Below are 21,019 nucleotides of genomic sequence, written 5' to 3'. Positions count from 1 at the left end.
ACAGGGTAGTGAACAGGAAAATCTGAGTTAACTTACCCTACTTTCTCTTCTCTGGTGCAGTACACACACACACACACACACGCACACACACACATATATATATATATATATATATATATATATATATATATATATATATATATATATATATATATATATAAAGTCAACGATGTCTTCAAGACTCTCAGGTGGAAGATGAGATTTAAAGTGAGGTAGCTTCCTTGTTTTATTTTATTGTCAGTTGTCACACTGCTGTAAAAGAAGATAATGCAATAAGCTGGAAATGAAACTACTGTTTTCAGACATAAGATTCATCCTGTGTGGGTATATGATGAGTGACGTGACAACACAGGAAGTGCATGTGGTAGTTAAAAGGCTACACTTGACTTGTGGGAACCACTATGCAACAGTCCCTCAAAGGAACCTAAAGACAACCAAAGAAGATGCACAAATTGTGGATTTATGTTGTGATATTTTTTTCGTCTCAGGAATGGTTTCTAACCCAAGGTTTGAAATCTCAATTTTTTTTTTTACTTATGCGATTATTTAGTTTCTTGGATTCAGTGCATTTCAAATTGTACTTGTAATCTACATGCCATATATTTTCTACCAACACAGTCTGTCGAAAACATTCTTAGAGACATGTTACATTAAAAGAATGTAGCAAAGATAACATCAGTGGAGGTAGAATAAAATGGGGAAAGCAGGGATGTGGGCAACTACAAAAATTGTTTTTATCATATTCTTACGCAATTTTAAAGAAACTGCATGAGCTGAACTTCTTAGGACTTTCTTTTGACAATGGTTTTCTTCTTGACATTTGTTTGTAATGCCAGATTTATGGAGTCCAGAACAAATAGCTGTCTGGCTGAAAAATTCTCCAACCTGCATTGTGGATCTTTGCATCTCATCCAGAGTTACGACATGATTCTTGGCTGTTTCACTGTTTAATGTTCTCCATGCCAACTCTGTCGGTTTCAGTAGATAACCTTCCTATGGTAATTTGCAGCTGTGCTGCAGTTGTGTTGTTCTGTTTGCGTTTTCACATGATGGACTGAGCAATTCTCTGTGAGATTTTTGAAACTCAAGTGAAATGTTTTTTTGTTTTTTTTAACCTGAGTCTGCTTTATTTCTTCATCTTCATGATGCTATTTGTTAAAAAAAAGCCTATGAGACCATCACAGAACAGCTGTGTTTAAACTAAGATTAAATTACATGAAAGTGGGCTCTATTTGTTATCTATCCCTTCTGATATCAATTTCTAGCACTGGATTTTATTTTGAGGTATCAGAGTAAAACTTGCTGAATCCATACTAATACCCTATCTACATTTTAAATTCATGTTTTTAAATTGTTTTTAATCTTGTCTCACTTTTCTTTCATATTACAGTTATTCACAATTGTTTTGTATTGGCATTTTTGGCTGCAAAGTCACACAAAGTGAAAGATATTCAAGAAATATGAATTCCATTTATCATTTTTATTTCAATAACATGCATCTCTGTCTCTCTCAGGAACTACCAACTCAAATGTCATTGTGAACACAACTACTTCACCTCTGAAAGTTTATGGTGAATTGATATTTTTATGATTTTCTTTGCTCATCTGCATTCGGTAAAACATTTTAGGAAAAAAACAACAACTGACAAATGTGAAAACGTGTTTTGATCCTTTTTTAAATTTATTTTTGAATACAGTATTTATGTTCTGTTAAGAATTGGGTTTTTTTCCAGAGAAATCTAGCATTTTCAGATGAGTAAATCTGTAAGTTTTGTTTTCTAAAGGAATAGTCAAAATAAAGAAAACATTTAGTTGCTGCAATCACAAAAACTAATCAGTTATTTTTTGCAGTTAACAAAAAGGAAGTCTTCAATCTTGGGAGCGATGCTAGACTCATCTGCAGCAATAGCAATTGGACTAAGGCAGTGTTTGTTATCTGGAACATTGAACTGAAACACAAAACCTGTAAGATCTCCTTTAACCATGAGGGTCAAAGCTTTGACTCCTGCAATGATGGAAAATCGATACAAAACTCAACTGATCAGTCATTCCTGCACATCCCAAACTTTTCAGTCAATGATGTTGGAGCTTACAAGTGTGAATCAACTTGGACAGGAGGAAATGAAAATTATAACATCAAAGTGGGTGGCACAGGTAACAACTTCATTAACTTCTTAAAAGTATGTTTTGAATATAGGACATTATGCTAATATTATCACTATATCAACGTCATAACTATCTCATCATACATAGTTTTTGCTGGCTCCTCAAATATGCCAGATAGCATTTTCACATACAGTATTACTGTCACTTTAGATAACTTACTGATTTTACCATTTACTTTTTAATGTATTCTTAATTACTAAAATACAGTACATTTGTATTTTTGTAATGTGGTCAACCTTTTAATATATTGTAGAGGTACAATATTAATGCTTTCTTGTATTTGTTGGTTCAGCTCCACCTGTTGTATCTGCCTGGTTAAAGCAAAGGGGCAACAAGATGGTGGCTGTGTGCAGAGCTGAAAGAGGGATTCCTGCTGCCAACATCAGCTGGAGTGTCACAGGAAATCACTCTGTGACACAGCAGAATGACAGAGATGGATTTGTAACAGTAGAGAGTCAGCTGGAGGTCCCTGAAGACATTGATCGAGAAAGCTTGACCTGCATTGTCCGGCACCAGTTGTGGGAGCGGGAGAAGACTGAAATGCCAAAATTCAGAGAAGGTCAAGTTTGTTTTGATGCACTGAACGACAATACAGTATAAAGTTTTCTTTTGACACAAGTGTTAAGTGATCAATAGACAATTATTATTTATTATAGTGATATTTTTTTCTTTGTAAGTTGTTATGCAGTGGTGATGTGTATGAAAATATTGTTACAAAACTTTCTTTGTTGACAGGCTACTCTTTAATGATGGGGATACGTATTGCTGTGGTTTTCATCATAATCATTTTAGGATTATTGATTTTTGCTCTAAGAAAATGGTGAGTGGTCTAATCAAATACTGCACTGCACTTACATGCAATAAAATATTTTTGTTGACATTTTCTTCAATTTTTATAACATTTTGGCAGGAGATGTCGACAGTGATTCATAAACCAATTCATCACCAGGAACCATATCATGGCAGCCATTTTTGTTCCAGAAGGTGTGTTTGTAAATAACTGGGGTCAGGAGGTCACTGCATTATTTTTGATTTATGTTGGATGATGCTGGATATGAAGAGGATCTGTGGAACAGAAAATACAATCAGTGGAGAGCAACAAATGTTCATGGTGACAGAATTGGCCAAACTGGAGTTTTTGGATTTCATCAATACCACAGGTTCTCATTCATAACAGCCTCGTCGCATCAAACATGCCCATCAAGCTTTGGCTGTAAGTATAGACTCAGCCTCTTCACCTGTTTTCTACATTAATTATAAAAATATTTTATTTGATGAAGGACAAAGCTGCTTTCTCCCCCTGCAATTCTTTGTGTCAATTACAGCCGTTGTAGTTCAGATGGATGTTAATAAAATCTTTATTGTCTCAATATATATGATGATATTTTCATCTGTTTACATTCTTGTGCAATATATTTTGTTCAATTGGTATATAAAGCAATGATGTGTCCCTCTAACTGTGAATAACTCTCATCAGTTTTGTAAATGTTACTCTGTATGTAGTTTATAATTTTTTATCCTTGAAACAAAATAGCAAGAAAAAGTAAGTAATCCAAGAAATTGTTTCTCTTCCTGTTCCAGCCAGGAAAATCTGTCATCCAAAAATTAATGAGATTTTTTTATTTTATTATTATTATTTTTTCCTTAGTCCATCTACTAAAAATTAATTTTTAGCTTTTGTGTTATATTAAAGCATTTAATTAGAGCATAGAGATTTTTAGTATCTTTTTTTCCCCAATTATTTTTAAGCTAATTTCTCAATGGCAACTTCATTATTCAATGATATGGTCAATAATTCTAGCTCATTGTTTTAAAACAAATGATTCTAACCTTTTTACACTCTCAACTTTATTGTGCAAAAATGATTAAATTATGTTTAATCAGTTAACCAAAAGGATGTGTTAAATGAAAATGACCAGAAGAGGGCAGTATAGCTGCAGGGATTTTTAAAAAATTATTATTTATTTTTTTTATTTGAGTTCATCCGGTCTTCAGTAGACGATAGCTTTAATTTTAAAACTGTTTTTGCTGGCAAAAAATTATTATACTATGGTTTGTAGATAAATGTGCTGCATTTTATTTGTTTTATCTGAAACAATTTGTCACATGTCTGCGTTATTACTGGAATCAGCTGATTTAGAAACAAAGCTGAACGTAGGGGGTTAGCCAGATGATCTGTTATTTGTAAAATAGGCCTAATAAAGATGACAAAGATGAAGAAGGCAAAGATGACTGACACAAAGGAAGAAGCAGCACGAGAGACTTATGATTTTGTTTTGTAACATTGAAAAGCATCTTCATATTCTTCTAATGTTTTACTATTTGCAGCAGGATTTTCACAGAGGTGTTGGTATTCCTGTAGTTAGGCCTGCACTTTTTTTAACCTAAGGAAACCTAAATTGTATCTTACAATGATTCAACTTTCCAATGAATTAGAAAGTCATTACCAATCTAATGACTTTCTAACTCATTTTTTTTTTAAAGATGAATTGTTCTGAACCACATTGATTTTTTTCATTTATGTTTGGAAATCTGTTCATAAGAACTTCTATCTATCTAAACATAATAAAGGGAAATAAGTAATTTAGATAGTATAAGGCCACAAGTTAAAAGTGTTGCAGGGTCAAATCTTTCCATTCACAGCAGATGAGTAATTCGAGTAATTTTTAACTAAAACCATCCAGGACAACCACGGACTCATATTACAAAGCAACAAATACAAACAAAATCTGGGAAGGCTTTTTAAAGGTCCAATCAAAGTGTAACACTACAGTAATTTCTTAAAATCATCAGTTTTTTCCCCCATCTTTTCCAAAGCTTTATAATATTATGAACAGTGACAGGAAATTATTCATCACTGGAAACAGAAATTAAATGAGTGGTAAAGAGTCAGGAAAAAAAATCATCCTGAATATTTTCAGAATTTTTCAAGGAAAAATGCATAAGTTTAACTTAGTCAAAGTAAGAGTGTCTTTCTGTGCGTTCACCCACAGCCTCTTCATTTCAATGACAAGTATAGTCAGTCAATGAGTTTAACTCTCCAGAAGTAAGACCAAGAAAATCTGTTTAACCAGACAGCTGGATGTCAGCAGCCGTCTTCCACACCTTAATTTATAAACATTATGAATATGTCCATCAATAACAGCATCACATATTAGTGTTTAATGTTGCAGTCTGGTTTTAGTTATAGGACTATCTGTCTTTTAGATTTCTGCTCCTTTTTGCTATTACTGTCCAGCAGAATATTCAGTTTTGAGTTTTGCTTGTAACTGTAACTGCCTGTTTCTATTTGCCTCCCACCTCATCTTGTAAAAAAATGTGCCTAACACTTCTGTTTCACTTTCGACAGAAAAAGGTTGGGTGGACAGGATATTGTTTGAAAAACAAATTGAGTCCCCCACAACAGTATACTCCTTTTAACCTCATTGTAAACCTGATAACCTGTACAGTATCTAAATTGCCCACGGTAGTTACCGTAAAGTTATGGGCTGGAAAGTTTTAAAAGCCAGAAACCCTCAGATGTCTCATCTGTGGAGCCGCAACAGTTTCTGTCTCCTCCGATCTTTGGTACTCGCACTGATAAAAGTAGAAGTCTGTTGTGAAAAGTGAGTGACAGAGGTTTACTTAGGTTGTGTTTTGTCTCATTTAAGTAAAAGGCAGCTAGTAAATACAGTCTGCTGGTGTTTCTATGGAAACTTCTAATGGTGACATTTTGACTAACTGTCAACAGTTTGGCTTGTTGGCTGCTGGCATATGTTTCCACACCCAGGCTTTGTCATCTGTAGACTATAAAATCACCCTGCTGTCATATTTTGTCACTTGAACCAAAGTGACAAAATACTTCACTTTTTTCGTGTTAAGGGTCTACGAAGAGTCAATATCTTAAATGCAGTAGGTAACTCTCTGAGCAACTTCAGTAGACTTGCAAGCACGGAAATTAATTTCAATACCAAACAGCCAAGTCAGGCCAAGTCAGTCTTGTCAAGGCAACAACTCTCAAAGATCAGATTTCTGAAAGGAGGGAGTAATTGGAAAGAGAAAAATTCTCAAGTTATGGATTTAATTCACATTATATGCCACAAACAAACATTTGTAGGTCAACAAATTAGAATAGCAATCACAAGTTAAGTGTTTTTAATAGCAGAATTGGTTGTTAAACCTTCTGGGAAGGTTTATAGATAAATTTTTTCTGAACTTGTCGATAATGACTCTGCATTATTGAAGCCTTGGAAACAGGGGGGAGAGGTTTGGAGTGCCGTTTGGGGTTGTTCACCCAGGGCTCCAAACAGGCTTGGACCGCCTCTGCTTAGGACACTGATGAATGTCAATGGGTTTGCTTATGTGTTGTTGAATTTTGATCATTTTCAAGAAGTTCTCCAGGTTCAGGTAAATTAATTTATTGACTCTACTGGTCAACTGTTAATCTAACAAATGAGATCATCAATTGACCACTGCTTTTGAATTTACTCAGGTTATCGTTGTTTCGAAATACAGTGACAAATTCAATGACATTAAACCAAAAACAGAAGAAACCTGTAATGGTACCAACAGTATTCACCAGAACCCTCTGATCTATTTCACATTTTTTTCTACTGTCAGGTAACTAAACTGTTATTCAATGCAAGTATTCATTGGATGTGATCAGTTTTGAGCTGTTAAACTCTTCATTTAAAAGAATTATAATGGAGGATGTAATATTTCCTTGTAATGCACCTGTTAATGCTACCTGCAACTAAAGCCTTAGGTAGTTATTTATTCAGCAGAAAACCCCAGAGACAAAGTTTTTATATTTATAGATTGTTTTCAGTAGCTAAAAAAAAAAAAATATATATATATATATATATATATATATATATATATATATATATATATATATATATATATATATATATATATATATATATATATATATATATATATATATATATTTAAGAAGCAGAAATATAAACTAATGTTTAGAGAAAGTATATAACAACTCAACCCAAATCTCTAGTTGTTCCTTTGGTTATCTGCCAAAGGAAGTTAAAAATGTTTGATTAAAACCGATACTACCTAAAAATGACGAGAAACTGACTGACATGCAAGCAAGTCCTTGACTTGCTGCGAAGTCAATGACGTGAAGCATGCCGCTGAGTTTCCTGAGATTGAAAATCTTTGAAAAAATTTGAGTAATAAAGTGAACTTGACTTCACTGTTTAATAATAAGTAACAGCTAGGAATAATTGACTTGGAGTCTGTCTGTGTGATTGGATTGAGTTGCAGTTTTTCTCTTTTGCAAAGTGCCTTGAGATGACATGTGCTGTGAATCGCCATTATTTAAACAAACTTAGATTAATTTTATCATTGTGTTGTTTAGTGAGGCAGAACCATTTTGAAAGATAATCAATGAAGGTAAATTATCGCTGTAGTTTTTTCTGAGTTGCTCAGAATGTTGTTTGATTATGCTTCTCTGGAAATGACTCAAATATATCGATGTGCCATAGTAACCAGATATGTATTTTCTTTTACTGCAGTTTTTATAAGGTATGTATATTTATGACTAGGAAGATATATGTTGCTTTTTCAAGTAATCTGACATTTAATAATAAATAATAAACCTAAAGATCATCATGTTGATCTGAATTACGACTGTTGATTTATCCTTTACACTCAATGTTGATATCAATTCCTATAATGAGTCTTTTAAAAACCTACTTAACGTTTAGTAACATGTTTCCATGGAATGAGCTAAAGGTTATATCAGGCACCTACATAGACTATCAAAAAACTAAATTAAACCTTTCTCCTTACTTTCTAGCAATAAATAAGACTAAACCTTGTATGCTTCAGACTCAGGTATTACCAAATTATTTAACCTTTTAAACATTTTATACAAGAATAATTAATGAAGGAATTATTTAGAGAATTTAAAATTTTCTGTTCAAATGTTTACTTACACTAAGAGTATCATGCCTTTAAACAACTAGAGAAAGCCCACAATATGATGTCATGCTTCTGATTAAAAATTAAACTATACGATTTGAGATAGCAAAACCAATTAATTTTAAAGCAATAGATCTGAATTTTTTTGAAGCAAGGGTTATGTAAAGTTATTAGTAATTTTTTCCTCACCTATAGTAAGAAGAAGTCACATCACAGTGAAGTGGTTGGAAATAAAATAGGTCATCGTAGTACAACAGGCTTACATATAATCAGACTTAATTGCATGTTTTAGCTGATTTTAGTGATTCAACTTAAACTGAAAGTGTTCATATCAGTGGGACTGAAGGTTGTACTCACACATATTAACTGTCTATAATTTCACGAGAAGCCTTAGTGTTTGGTTTCTCTTTTGTCTAGGAGAATAACGTCCATGTTTTTATGTGAAGCTAAGTTGGTTCAGTCAGCTGCCTGTATCAGTTCACGAGATGAGCTGAAACTCATTGATCTGGTCCACCTTCATCAAGAATAAATTAACTTCTGGATTTTGTTGGAGTTGTGCAGGTGGTATGTTAATTAATGAGTTCACAGTGATATGATGTCATCCTACTACTCCTACTGTAAATACTACAGATAATACTTTAACAAACTTTAAACACAAACTAACTCTTTAGCAAAACAGCACAGGGAGGTCAAATGATAATAGTCAAGATATTAATAATAATTGTTTACCTTCACAAGCCTGATTAATCCTTGCACATAATTTTCATGAGGTGGAACTTTTACTTATTCAAACAAGTGCAAGTATAAACACCATAGGAATGCCAAGGCATTAAGGCATTTCATCGAGGGGAAGAGTTTTGTGTATCTGAGAGATCAGTGTTTTGGTGTAAAATGTGTTTCTCAACCCCAAGAACTAAAGCTAAAGATCTTGTGGAGATGCAGACTGAAGCTCGTAAGACACTGCATTATTCACAGTGAAACCAGTCTTATTTGCTAACACCAACTTTAGTGATGTTATATCACTAAAGTTGGCGTTAACTTGGAAGTCTGAGAACATCTTTCCAACTGTGGAGTATGGCGGTGGCAGCATCATGTTGCGATGGGTGTTGCTGGAGGATAGAGTGATGCAATTCACAAAACAGTTGTTAGAAAATAATCAGTTTTACTGAGAAATGGTTTGTATGATAAGCTTAGTAAATGCAGAGTTCCAGCAGGTGTTTGCTAATTGCTGCTGCCACTAGTCTGGGGGAGCTGAGTGCGGCAGATGTGGGGATGGGTGCTCTGTGAGGCGGAAGCTCAGCGGGAGACTGCAGCTCCAAGGAGGAGCCCTGTGGAAAAATGCTTTGTACACTTTATGAGAGCAAGCTTTCATAGGCACCTCGAATGCCTGTCACAGGAGGATAAAGGACTTCTCAAATATGCATGAAAGAATCAAAACAGCATTCAAGTTGTGTTTTTCATCAGGGAATAACATTATAAAATGATGCAAAGCTAAAACAAAAAGTTAAGTTTAGAACATACTGCCCCTTTAGAGCTACAACAAACGACCAAGCTTTTAAAGGGAAAATGACTACTATCTTGTCAATTACAAATTGGCATAACTTGGGTGCTTTCACACCCGATCATCTGGTAGACTCAGTTCTACCAGTTTGGGGACTGGAGTCACAACATTTGTTACATTTTCAGCTGCTGTGGCTCGCATTCACGTTGCACTGTGTGAAACCAATGGAAAAACCTGTTCCCGCCCTCACCTGTGGTGGCGCTGCATCACGAACTACTGAAGGAATCGACACAAATCCTCTGAAGAAGACCAGCAGCTTCCTTCACAAAATGTAAACACAAATGGAGCGGTGTCAGATTTTAGCGGTTGTAGGATTTCTCCATTGATATACTGGTTTGGACATCGCCTATTAGCCGCTAAAGCTAGCGACGGTGCTGGAGGCGCCATTACTACGCAGTGAGTTATTTCCACAAAAATGTTCCAATGCGGGATGAGCAGGAAACTGCCACAAATTAAGTTAACCCTGAGAAAATTGCCAACGGTTTGATATGTAAAATATATATATATATATATATATATATATATATATATATATATATATATATATATATATATAAACAGTTTGTTTTTTGTTAAGATACAAGTGAGGACTAAGCTAATTTTTTATTAGTCAGTCATTTAATATTTCATAATTTCAGCTACTAAAATTAGTTTGTTAAAATGTAAAAACAAAACTACATGTTTCATCCTATTTGATGATTGTTATGAATGTCACGTTCTACAAACGAACGCGGCCTTTATTTAAGATTTAAAAATTATAGCAGCTGTAGTGCACCACAGCAAAGGTAAAATAAGCCGATGAACAGGTGTAAAATATCTTTAAACCATTTGTATTCTGCTTTTCCTCGCTTTATCTGCCTCACTTGACACGCAGACACGCTGCCATGGCAACCTATACAACACCTACGCTCTGTATACTCTCCTCTCCTATACAGAGAGGAGAGTATACTTAAGTGATTCACAGCAGTCCATTTTTTTTTTAGCACAGCAATCCACTTTTGCAAAAAAGTTCATCTAATTTCCAAGCTGGCTTTTAGCTTTTGAAAATAAGCGCCTCTCCTATACAGAGAGGAGAGTATAGTATGTTGACCAGAATCCTCTGCAATCTAGTTAATTTCCTGCTTTTGGAGCGTTCTCCGATTCACTTGTATTCACACTGCATTCAAACCGCGTCAGAGTTCATGTGAACCGAACCGACACCGAGGTTTTTAGGCAGATCAGAGTGTTGCGTTTGAAGGCGGCTCGGAAAAACAAGTTACGACTTGTTAGCAACGGATTAAACTGTTTTAACTGCTGAAAAAGGTAACAGAGGACACGGATATGGGACGTGCGGGAACTCCTATTTTATCAAATTGATATAGGAATAACAGACTGTTGGCCATTCCAAGGTAAAAACAATAAACAGCTTCCAGTCCGGGGCTCGCTACAGACACCGTGAAAGCTCAAACAAGGTGTTTCAGCAAAGTTATCCCACTTTTTCCAACTGCATGCGCCCTAATCAGACGCACACAATGCATGTTTTCTCACGCAAATCCACATGTCTTCAAGTACAACTTTTTTTAAACACATGCGCACTTTCAAAGTTTCAAAGAACCTTGCACCAACTAGGCGCAGCGAGAGCATTACACGTTTTCGATGTGTACCTTTACTGTGTGAACACAGATCGTAATTAGAACGTTATCGTGTAAACAATCCAACAAAAACGGAACAAAAGTGACGTTTTTGTTGGATCGTTGTCGTGTAAACGCCCCCTTAGTATTGGAGTTCGACTCACATCTACCCAAACAAACCGGACTTTCTAGACAAATGAACTTAAAGTGGACTAACAGGGCTGATGTGCATGCACCCTAAAAGTAAGAAGAAGTTTTGGAGTGGCAATCAAAAAGCTCGGTCTCTGTCATATAGAAAATTCGAGGGCAGGGTAGAAAACAGTTGTGAAAGGCAGTCTATACAAACGTGACACACTTTCATCAGTTCTCTCTGAAGGAATAGGCCGAAACTACAGCAGAAGTTCTTGGAAGGATATGACCAAGCATTTCACCCAAGTCATGTTTACAAAATATTTACAAACTTTTTAATTTGAAAAGTTAAAAAAAATTCTCTTATGTCTCTTATTATTTTGACATTCTGCAAACAACTGCAACTAACGTTTGAGTAATTTACTGGCAAGCAGAAACAGTGTAAAAAGTGTACACGCTGTTTCATTTGGTGCAGCTTTTTGATATCTTCGCTCTTAAGAGCAGGCAGTTATTTTGGGTATATAAAAACGCTTGATTTGTGCTTCAACAGGAAGTTGCTCTTATCAAAGGGAAATGGTCCACGGAGCAAATGCGCATACAATGTGAGCAAAGAGAACATTTATTTTTCATGTTTTTAGAGTTTATATATCAGCTTTTTAGATGGTTTTCTTCCATTTTTAGGTTTGGATGTTTGGATAGCACAGCTGACTAAAGCGATGTGACTCGCTTGGTTTTGCAATTCTGTGGAGGAGCTAGTTCCCTTTTTGTGAAGCATGATAACTCACAGTCAGCTGAATTTGAAATGCTCATGTGTAAAATAAGCAGTCTAATATTAGACCTTCTATAAAGAGCGACTTCTCGTGGCTCCTCATAGCCAAGATTTCCACAAATGCCACTTCACCACACTGCTGTTAAGACTGTAAAGCGTAAAGCTCTAATAGGTTTGCTTAAGTGATTCACAGCAGTCCATTTTTTTTTTAGCACAGCAATCCACTTTTGCAAAAAAGTTCATCTAATTTCCATGCTGGCTTTTAGCTTTTGAAAATAAGCGCCTTCAAACAGAGACGAAAAGTGAAAGCCTAACCCATGTTCCATTTCCATCTTAAATAGGACAGCTAATACCATAACATCACATTGCCAAATGCACTCATGAACCACAAAGTCCACATGCTGCTTGCAGACCCTAACCGCTCACGCACAAAATGACTGCAGCGTCTGTTTTTGACAGTTATTAATCTGTGATCTGCGTGGAGACGGTACAACGCCTGCACCCACATTAACATTGCATGCTTGCAGCTGAGTGTGACTCCTAAACAGCAAAATGTTCTGACACCAGCAGATATGAGACCACAACCAGCTCAGCATTGCATCTACTCAGCAAAAATGATTTCTCCACTGAAATACTTTCTGATTGCTGAGAAAAATATTTGTTTTGTTTCTTCAGTACTTCATTATTTTATCAAATGAGTCATAAAGTTTTTGAATCGCTGGATATAACACATTAGTTGGATAAACACTATAATTTAAAAAGTGGATGTGCTGGGGCCTTGTCAATTAAAAAACATAAAGTTACATTAATAAAATTATGTTTGGTAAGACTGGTAAAAAGTGTTGAAAATGTGTCTTTTTTTTGTCCTTATAGGAGTTATCAAAATTTAACCTTATAAGAAGATATGGGAAGTTATGATGTTTTAACCAGTATGATCAAACTCAACCACAGTTCATAAGCATCTGACTCTCAAGTTTCGTATTGCTTATATCAATTCACATAATTTTTTCCTCATCTGTCCAATAAGACAATATCCATCTGCAGCAATATCGAATGGGATTAAGTCCACATTAACCCAAACATATCACATTTCTGATGAATATGTTTGACATTCGGTAATTTGTTTATTGAGGAAAATGGACAAATCCATAATGTTTGTGACATGGAAAAGAAAGCATCTGCTTTCAGTATTTTGTGTGTCCTATTACGACCTTATCTGAGCTAAGTTTCTGCTTCCTTCTTTGTCACTGTGGATCTTAGAAGAGCTTTCAGCCCTTCCCCCCACATGCAGATCGGACTGAAATTTGGGTTGTTTGTGGGTTTCCTCCCTCGGGTCTTTCCACAAGCTTTGTCTTGGAATAAGGTCGGGACTTTCAATCAATCATTTGCAAAAAGGCAATAACTAGAGCGGCACCATTTTGGAATCGGCCAATCAGCTCTGATCCATCAAACACTGAAAATGTTTGTCTTATTCACTCAGCATCAAACCTAAAAAATCCCCTTCTAATACATTCACATCATGAGGTGATTGTGACTAATTGGGTAGAAGTCTTTCAATCTAATAGTTGTTGATTTGATTCTGGCTTCCTGCTGTTACATAGCGTTTTACCTGTTGCCAAGGCACTTACCCCAAAATGTGTAAGTGCAATTGGTTGGCTGTAGCTCCATTATAAAGCATTTTGAGTGATTAGTATGACTATAAAGGCACTATATAGAGTCTCTCCTTTTACAACCACATGTATTTGAACCCAGCTTCTTTTACGTTTAATCTAAGTCAGATAAAGGTCACAGACCAGTTCTAAGATTCCATTGTAATCACTTCATTTTCTGCCTTTTCCTTGTCAGATAATCTGAATACAGTTTATTCTAATTTCCAGTCAGGAAAACATTCAAAGGTTGAAAGTTCAGACTTCTAAGACAACTGGAAACTGTTCTAGGGCAGAAAAAAAAAATCATTAGTTTCTGTTGAGATTAAGTTCACAAGCATGTGAGGAGACATGATTACACACAATTTGCTAGTGAAATTGAATCATCCGTTCCAACTGAGTGTAGGCCAATCAAGGCCCAAGCGTGACAGAACCACCACTATTTTAAAACTGGGATCTAGTTAAAATAGTGAAACTGAAGGTTTTAGTTCCTTTGTTTTTAATTATTTCTAACAATAAATTGACATTCATATTCATAAAAATCATCAAGGTCCAAGGTGGCATTTTGAGTGAATCTACTTTCTTCTATTGAGAAAATACCAATTCTTAGCTCTCACTTACATAAGTTGATAATGTGAATCCTTTCAGCTGTTCTTTGACACGTTTTTGTTTTTTAAGATAACTTTTTCCCTCCCAACATTCTTCTTTAAGTCTCTAAATATTAAACCAGTTGCATTGGTCTAAATTAATTTCGAATATCTGAATCATTTGTCCTTAAACCCTTAGACATAAATGTGTGTTTGACTTTGAAAGTGAAACTTTTAAATGATTTACCTTTTTTAATAAAGATAATGTGTTCCTGTTACATCAGATTACTGTAACTCAGCAAAAACATCCTGTCTTGGGTATGATTCAGATTTATCTGATAATCTTCAACATTCTCATTTTTTTTGCCACTCAGATGTATTTATTTTTGCAAATAATTATCTAATGCACTTAACTCTGTTAATCTATTTTATATTTAGCTCTTATCAAGAAGTTTCTTACTTTAATAAATAATAAAAAAAGAAAATTTTAAAAAAGCATGTAAATGTTTTTGGAACCTTAATACAACAATAAAATAAAAAAATAACTTTAACTTGCTTTTGCCTGCCTCCATATGTTTCACAAACTCCTTTGAAAAAAACACGATCATGTGACTAACAAGAAAGGAAACTGGTGTCTTAACTTCTCAGACGTCATTCTGTGTGGGAGAAAAAAGGCAGATGTTTGAGTGGAAAGCAGTTTTGGAGAGGGGGAAGAAAAAGAAGAGGGGAGGGATTAGCTTAGTCACACATCTTATATATATATGTCTCATTTTCTTGAGGCATGTGAAGGATTCTTGGTTTGTGTGGATGAAGTAGTGGAGCGTCTTCAGTCGAACCTCAGAGCAAAGGTCGAAGGAAAGTGAGATAGCATGAGAGCTAGCACAGGATCTTGGCTTGATGCAATGGTTTGAAGAATTGATACTTTTACTGCGACGACATTTGCTGAAAAAAGAAATCGGAGATCAGACATGATGTGGATTTATATCTTGATCTTCTTCTTGACCGAATCAAGGGGCATGGCACAAGGTTTGATTTAAAATTATCATATTTAGTTGTGATCTTTTCAAACCATATTCTGTGTGTTTTAATTAACAAAAAAATAGGGTTTAGCCCACAGGATGCTTGTTTGTAAACTGACTTTATGACTAATTTCTTTGCTCATTAATGTACGTTGTCACAAGACTGTTCTACTGCCGATGTACTAACTTGTTTCTTTTTTGGAAGAATAAGGCTGAGATTTTTTTTTGTAAATGAGTCACAGTGTAGACAGAAAGCCTCTGGAAAGTAAACATGCATGGTGGTGGTGGGACAAAAAGCTGACAAGAGAAAAAACAAATGGTTCCGTAACAGAAGTAGGAAAATGTTTGCCCATGTTTTCTGAATGAGCAAGCGGCATGCTGCCTGTTGCTTCTGCAGTGGAAACTGAATCCTCAGATCAGGGTGACACAGTGATGCAGCTTCTCTCCATTCAGAGGGTCTCTACGTTGTGGTTTTACCACCCCACCGTGTACTCCACTGTTTTGCTGTCAGAAGTAAACAAACATCAGAGCCTTTATGACTATGCAGCAGATGTGTATGTAGTGAGCTCTGACTTTTCCATTACATTTTCTTTGGTTTGTAGTAATGCCACAAACTTTCTAAAGTGCAGATCCCAATCGTAACCACAACTGATTAAAATAATACTGATGTCTGTTTTTACAGTCTTGTTGGTTAATTAGATTCTGGTTCTCTTAAGGAGTTGCATTTCCTAGACAACGTTTTCTACTTCTAACATTTGTTGTGTTTTTACAAGCCGAAAATGTGATCAAATGAGTTAACCAACATTTTTTCTGTTCATTTTCTGCCTGAACATCACTAATACTGACCTAAAATCCCTCTGTGTCACCAATCGTTCCCCTAACATCTGTCTTCATTCCTCTCAGGAACTACTAACTCAAATGTCATTGTGAACACAACTACTTCACCTCTGAAAGTTTATGGTAAATTTATTTTTTTATGATTTTCTTTGCTCATCTGCATTTGGTAAAACATTTTAAGAAAAGAACAACTGACAAATGTGAAAACAACATGTGTTGTGATCATTTTTTTTTCCAACTTTATGCAGTATTTATGTTCTGCTAAGATAAGAATCGTTTTTTCGGAGAAATCTAGCATTTCTCTGTAAAAGTAAATCTGTAAAAGTTTTGTTTTCTAAAGGAATTGAAAAGGAATTTTAAAGGAAACATTTAGTTGCTGCGCACAAAATCTAATCTAAGTTATTATTTTTGCAGTTAACAAAAAGGAAGTCTTCAATCTTGGGAGCGATGCTAGACTCATCTGCAGCAATAGGACTTGGACTAAGGCAGTGTTTGTTATCTGGAACATTGAACTGAAACACAAAACCTGTAAGATCTCCTTTAACCATGAGGGTCAAAGCTTTGACTCCTGCAATGATGGAAAATCGATACAAAACTCAACTGATCAGTCATTCCTGCACATCCCAAACTTTTCAGTCAATGATGTTGGAGCTTACAAGTGTGAATCAGCTTACACAGGAGGAAATGAAAATTATAACATCGAAGTGGGTGTCACAGGTAAGAACTTAACTCCTTAGAAGTGTGTTTTGATTAAACATATATGCTAATATTTTTATCACATAAGTCTCATGGGTAAAGTGTGCGAATACAGTTTCTTTGTATCCATATATTTTTACCATATCACTCTGTAGCAAGCATATAGCAGGACAGAACACAGTACATTTTCACATTGTAGCACCTGAATGGCACAAATATGCTATATAGCATTTTCATTCGCAGTATTACTGTCACTGATATAACACAAAGATTTAATAATTTACTTTTTAATATATTCTGTAGTAGCAAAGCGTAATATATTTGTATTTATGTAATGAACTAAAGCAATACGTTGTAGAGGTACAATATTAATCCGTTCTTGTCTTTCTTGGTTCAGCTCCTCCTACTGCTCCTACTGTATCTGCCTGGTTAAAGCGAAGGGGCAACAAGATGGTGGCTGTGTGCAGAGCTGAAAGAGGGATTCCTGCTGCCAACATCAGCTGGAGTGTCACAGGAAATCACTCTGTGACACAGCAGAATGACAGAGATGGATTTGTAACAGCAGAGAGTCAGCTGGAGGTCCCTGAAGACATTGATCGAGAAAACTTGACCTGCATTGTCTGGCACCAGTTGTGGGAGCGGGAGAAGACTTTGGTACCAGATTTCCTACCAGAAGGTAGGCTTAATAAGGGAACAAAATAGGTCAGGCTTCTTTAGGCTGGTTAAGATTTGATAGAAATAATTTTAATAAAATGTGTTATTTATTCATGTTTTTTGTTTCTTCATTTTAGTGGTATCTAACTTTTGCTAAATCTGCTGTCGCACTTTTAATGTCATGCAATGCAACCTGGCAGAACACACAATACATGGGTCCAAACAGAAGCGAAGCTCATTTTCTTCAAGTAGTCACTTTAATGCGAGATGCACTACCGTCTTGAATGGCATAGATTGTATTTAAATGAGAAGTGTGGAACAGTCTACACTAGGATTTATTTGTTGTTTTGCTGGTCTCTCTGATCAGTTACATATAATCGGGCCTTTGTTGCAACATTTGAGTTGCACTTTTGAAAGCAGCCTTTTATGCATATGGTACATATGTTGATTTTAACTTGTGATGTTCACGACATGTCCAATCAATCCGTGGCAGCCTGTCTTAGCTGAAGATCATAGTACATTGCATAGAAAACTAATCCTGGATTGTTGCTATTCACCTGACGATCACCTCAGCAATTAAAGATGACACCGGACAAAATGCAGTGTCTATTACTGGTTTTCACAATTGTTGGCTATATGATGTATTTTCATGATGTAAAGCACTTTGAACTGCCTTGTTACTGATATGTGGCACAGGGTATAGGGGCTAAAATGTTATTGAGAATTTCTTCTGACATTATTAACTCGTGTTTGATCTCTCACTACAGGTCTTTCAATTTTTTACTTCATCCCTGTTTTTGGGATTATCTTCATTCTCGTGGCATTTTTTTCTATCTATTCACTAAAGAAAGTAATATTATTGAGGTAAGAAGTTTTATTTAATTTGAATTAAATCAACATTCTTCTTATTTTTTTCTCACGTCACTAAGCTTGTTGATGTGATTTTTTTTTTTTTCAGACAGTGTCAACAGACAGACGCATCCAAATCACCTCCGGTAAGCACTTTGTCTCCGCTAAACAGTGTCACAGTTAATGTGTTTTTTCTGTACTTTGCTCAGCTTTTTATATGTATATATTGTTTCCTTCTGAAGCAGACAGAGGATGTGGAGGAAGTGGAGCCGTATGCTAGCTACGTTCAACGTGTGAACTCAATATACAACTGATTTGGAGATGTGTCTGCATAAAATTCCTGTAGATGCAACATGGTCGCACACTGAAATGCACATCTTGGGACTTTGTGAAAAAGCGAGGGCTGTGAAACTGAGAAATGGTAAAATAGTAAGAAGAAGAAGTGAGCAAAGTGAGATCAAAGGTTTCCGGTAAGAGAGGGAAGCCTCTTGGTTTAAAGCCGCCTCAATAAGCAGCGCCGACTGATGGAACAGGGGATGTACCTGGTGCCAAACACAGACTCCCATTCACCACTTCTGCTGCCCACTGCTCTCTGTGAGTAGGTATCATGGAGAACTTTAATAATTACTACAGATGCGGTGAACCGAGGAGCTGGAAAGAATGGCTGTGCAAGCCGGATGGAGGATACTTTGACTACTAACGACTTTGGATGTTGGATGTAATTATGTAAAATAAGATAATTATTTATCAACTAATAGGATATGGAATATTTTGGGAGATTTACTGGGGGAAACCCAGTGAAAGCAGTGAACTTGTGTATTTTTGAGACACATTTGCCTTGGTTTACATGTGTACAATACTATATCAACTATTAATTATATGTATTCATACATAATGCTGTCTGTATATTAAAATATACTGAATGAACTAATTTGTGTGTAAAAATAATTATTGTGGATGCAAACACAGACAAAAGAGTCAAAGGATGTAAAACACAAATACCAAACAAACAGATGTTAGTTGTTCTTTGTTCTGCACAGTAAGCTGTGGTTTGGTATTTTATCTGTCAAAATTACTTTTACATCCTGTAGAGAGAAGAACCAAAATCAGCTTCTTTTTTTTTCCATGTTGTCAGTCATTTCATAATTAGCATCAAAATAACTTTTAAATAAGGTCAGAGGTGTAACTTTGGTATAAAACTGTAGCCTTACCAAGGTCAAGACTGCTTTCCTACCACGTCATACAAAATGTTTAGCCATTAAAACAATTATACTAATTTGACATAGTAATGATCTGTTTCAGATTTTCTAAATTGTTTTTGTAGCCTTTGTTTGCATAAAGCTGCCTGCAGTTACCATGGGACTTTGCTGTAAAAGACGCATTAGAGGGTCATTAAAGATGAACCCCTTTTCTTCCTTTATTTAGAATAATCCACAATCATTCATCTTCTGATTAAGTACTACAAATGGCTTTAAGGAGTAAGCTATGTTATACAGAGCTGCCCCAAGATTATTTGGGGCCCTCAGTAAAATATGATTTTGGGGCCCTTTTCCTGTTGAGACCACACTCGCCAGTCACCATCCCTAACCTTGATGTCACTGATATCAACTAACCCACCCACCTTTCCAAACATTTTCAAATTTGCTACCTATTAACCTTTAAAGTGAGCTCAAAACAAGGATTAATCTTTGATTAAACCAGTGACATATTTGAGTTTTTGAAATCTGTAGTTTGAGAAAAAAAAGCAACTCTTGGAGCCTTTTGCTTACGAAGGGAAGTGAATCAGCAGTTGATGCTTATGCCTATAATAGGACATGACACTGCTATTGTCAGCTTTTCATTAGTTGATCATGCGTGTGACAAAGTGTGAGCAGAAGTGTAAGAGATCAGAGAAGAGGAGCCTTGTGTCTGTGCAGAGAAAGCTGTGGACCCACACATTGGAGAAGGCAGCAGGGTCTGTAACTAAGACGCTTTGCTCGGAGCAGAAGCTCAAATGAAGGTAAAGTAATGTAAGGTCAAACATTGCCCTCCATTTCCTCCTTCCCAAGTCATCAGTTCTAATCCTCTGAATCAGGGTGTCAAAGCTTATCGTCACTATCATTTTTCTTTAATAATAAGTGGACACTGTATTTTATTCACTGTAATATTTTTTCTTTCTAATTTTTGGAAAACTTGGTTTAGATTTCCTGTTTACTTGGTGTATATAAAAAAGAAAAAAAAATACTTTTTAAAAGTGCAATTGTTAAAAACAAAATGGAGAATTTAAGTTATTAATTAATAAGATGTGAGACTTGTTTGACTTTGATAACCAGGGAAATTGGTTGAGTTGTTTACAATAAAAGTCATGTGATAAAGTGACTGAGTTTGAATCCTATGAAGATTTCTGGTGAAAAGGGGGGCTGCTCTGCCCTCTGCTGGTGGATTGCAGAACAACACTCTTAATGCAGTGAAGCAGAAATCTGCAGAAAGCTGCAGAATCACGGGGAAGACCACTGACTTCACAGCTACCCCACAGTGAATGACACCAAAGCCACACATGGTCATTACTGAAATATTAACTGTTCACAGAGTTTT

At 35.6% G+C, this 21,019-nt stretch overlaps 2 protein-coding genes across 6 annotated transcripts; both read left to right on the top strand.

Annotated features, from left to right (window-relative positions):
- The first annotated feature begins 196 nt into the window (after nt 1-196).
- LOC103459601 (cell surface glycoprotein CD200 receptor 5-like) lies at nt 197-3,784 on the top strand. The gene is made up of 6 exons (XM_017308803.2): nt 197-507; nt 1,515-1,571; nt 1,852-2,154; nt 2,459-2,725; nt 2,902-2,986; nt 3,077-3,784. Exons 1-6 carry the CDS (start codon nt 444-446, stop codon nt 3,090-3,092), a joined length of 792 nt encoding a protein of 263 aa, XP_017164292.1. The 5' UTR covers nt 197-443; the 3' UTR covers nt 3,093-3,784.
- Nucleotides 3,785-15,042: 11,258 nt separating this feature from the next.
- Nucleotides 15,043-19,376, top strand: LOC103459589 (cell surface glycoprotein CD200 receptor 1-like). Of its 5 annotated transcripts, XM_008401301.3 has the most exons (8): nt 15,043-15,416; nt 16,313-16,369; nt 16,661-16,774; nt 16,883-16,963; nt 17,340-17,618; nt 18,364-18,460; nt 18,555-18,591; nt 18,688-19,376. In XM_008401301.3, exons 1-8 carry the CDS (start codon nt 15,359-15,361, stop codon nt 18,757-18,759), a joined length of 795 nt encoding a protein of 264 aa, XP_008399523.2. In that variant the 5' UTR covers nt 15,043-15,358; the 3' UTR covers nt 18,760-19,376. The 5 variants fall into 5 exon arrangements, with proteins under 5 accessions (XP_008399523.2, XP_081458536.1, XP_017164289.2 ...); XM_081602410.1 differs by lacking the exon at nt 16,313-16,369; XM_017308800.2 differs by having other exon boundaries at nt 15,044-15,416; nt 16,661-16,963; nt 18,691-19,376.
- Nucleotides 19,377-21,019: the final 1,643 nt, after the last annotated feature.

Source organism: Poecilia reticulata, chromosome 2 (genome assembly GCF_904066995.2).
Source record: "Poecilia reticulata chromosome 2, P_reticulata-male-v2, whole genome shotgun sequence".
Taxonomy (NCBI): domain Eukaryota; kingdom Metazoa; phylum Chordata; class Actinopteri; order Cyprinodontiformes; family Poeciliidae; genus Poecilia; species Poecilia reticulata.
Note: the sequence above shows the minus strand (reverse complement) of the source record. Positions and strands in the feature narration are given on the sequence as shown.

Coding starts and splice junctions, on each gene's coding strand:
- LOC103459601 (XM_017308803.2), top strand. CDS start 444: ATGCACAAATTGTGGATTTATGTTGTGATATTTTTTTCGTCTCAGGAA. Junction 1,572..1,851: donor TTCACCTCTGAAAGTTTATG/GTGAATTGATAT, acceptor TATTTTTTGCAG/TTAACAAAAAGGAAGTCTTC. Junction 2,726..2,901: donor AATGCCAAAATTCAGAGAAG/GTCAAGTTTGTT, acceptor CTTTGTTGACAG/GCTACTCTTTAATGATGGGG.
- LOC103459589 (XM_008401283.3), top strand. CDS start 15,359: ATGATGTGGATTTATATCTTGATCTTCTTCTTGACCGAATCAAGGGGC. Junction 15,417..16,312: donor ATCAAGGGGCATGGCACAAG/GTTTGATTTAAA, acceptor CATTCCTCTCAG/GAACTACTAACTCAAATGTC. Junction 17,619..18,363: donor ACCAGATTTCCTACCAGAAG/GTAGGCTTAATA, acceptor CTCTCACTACAG/GTCTTTCAATTTTTTACTTC.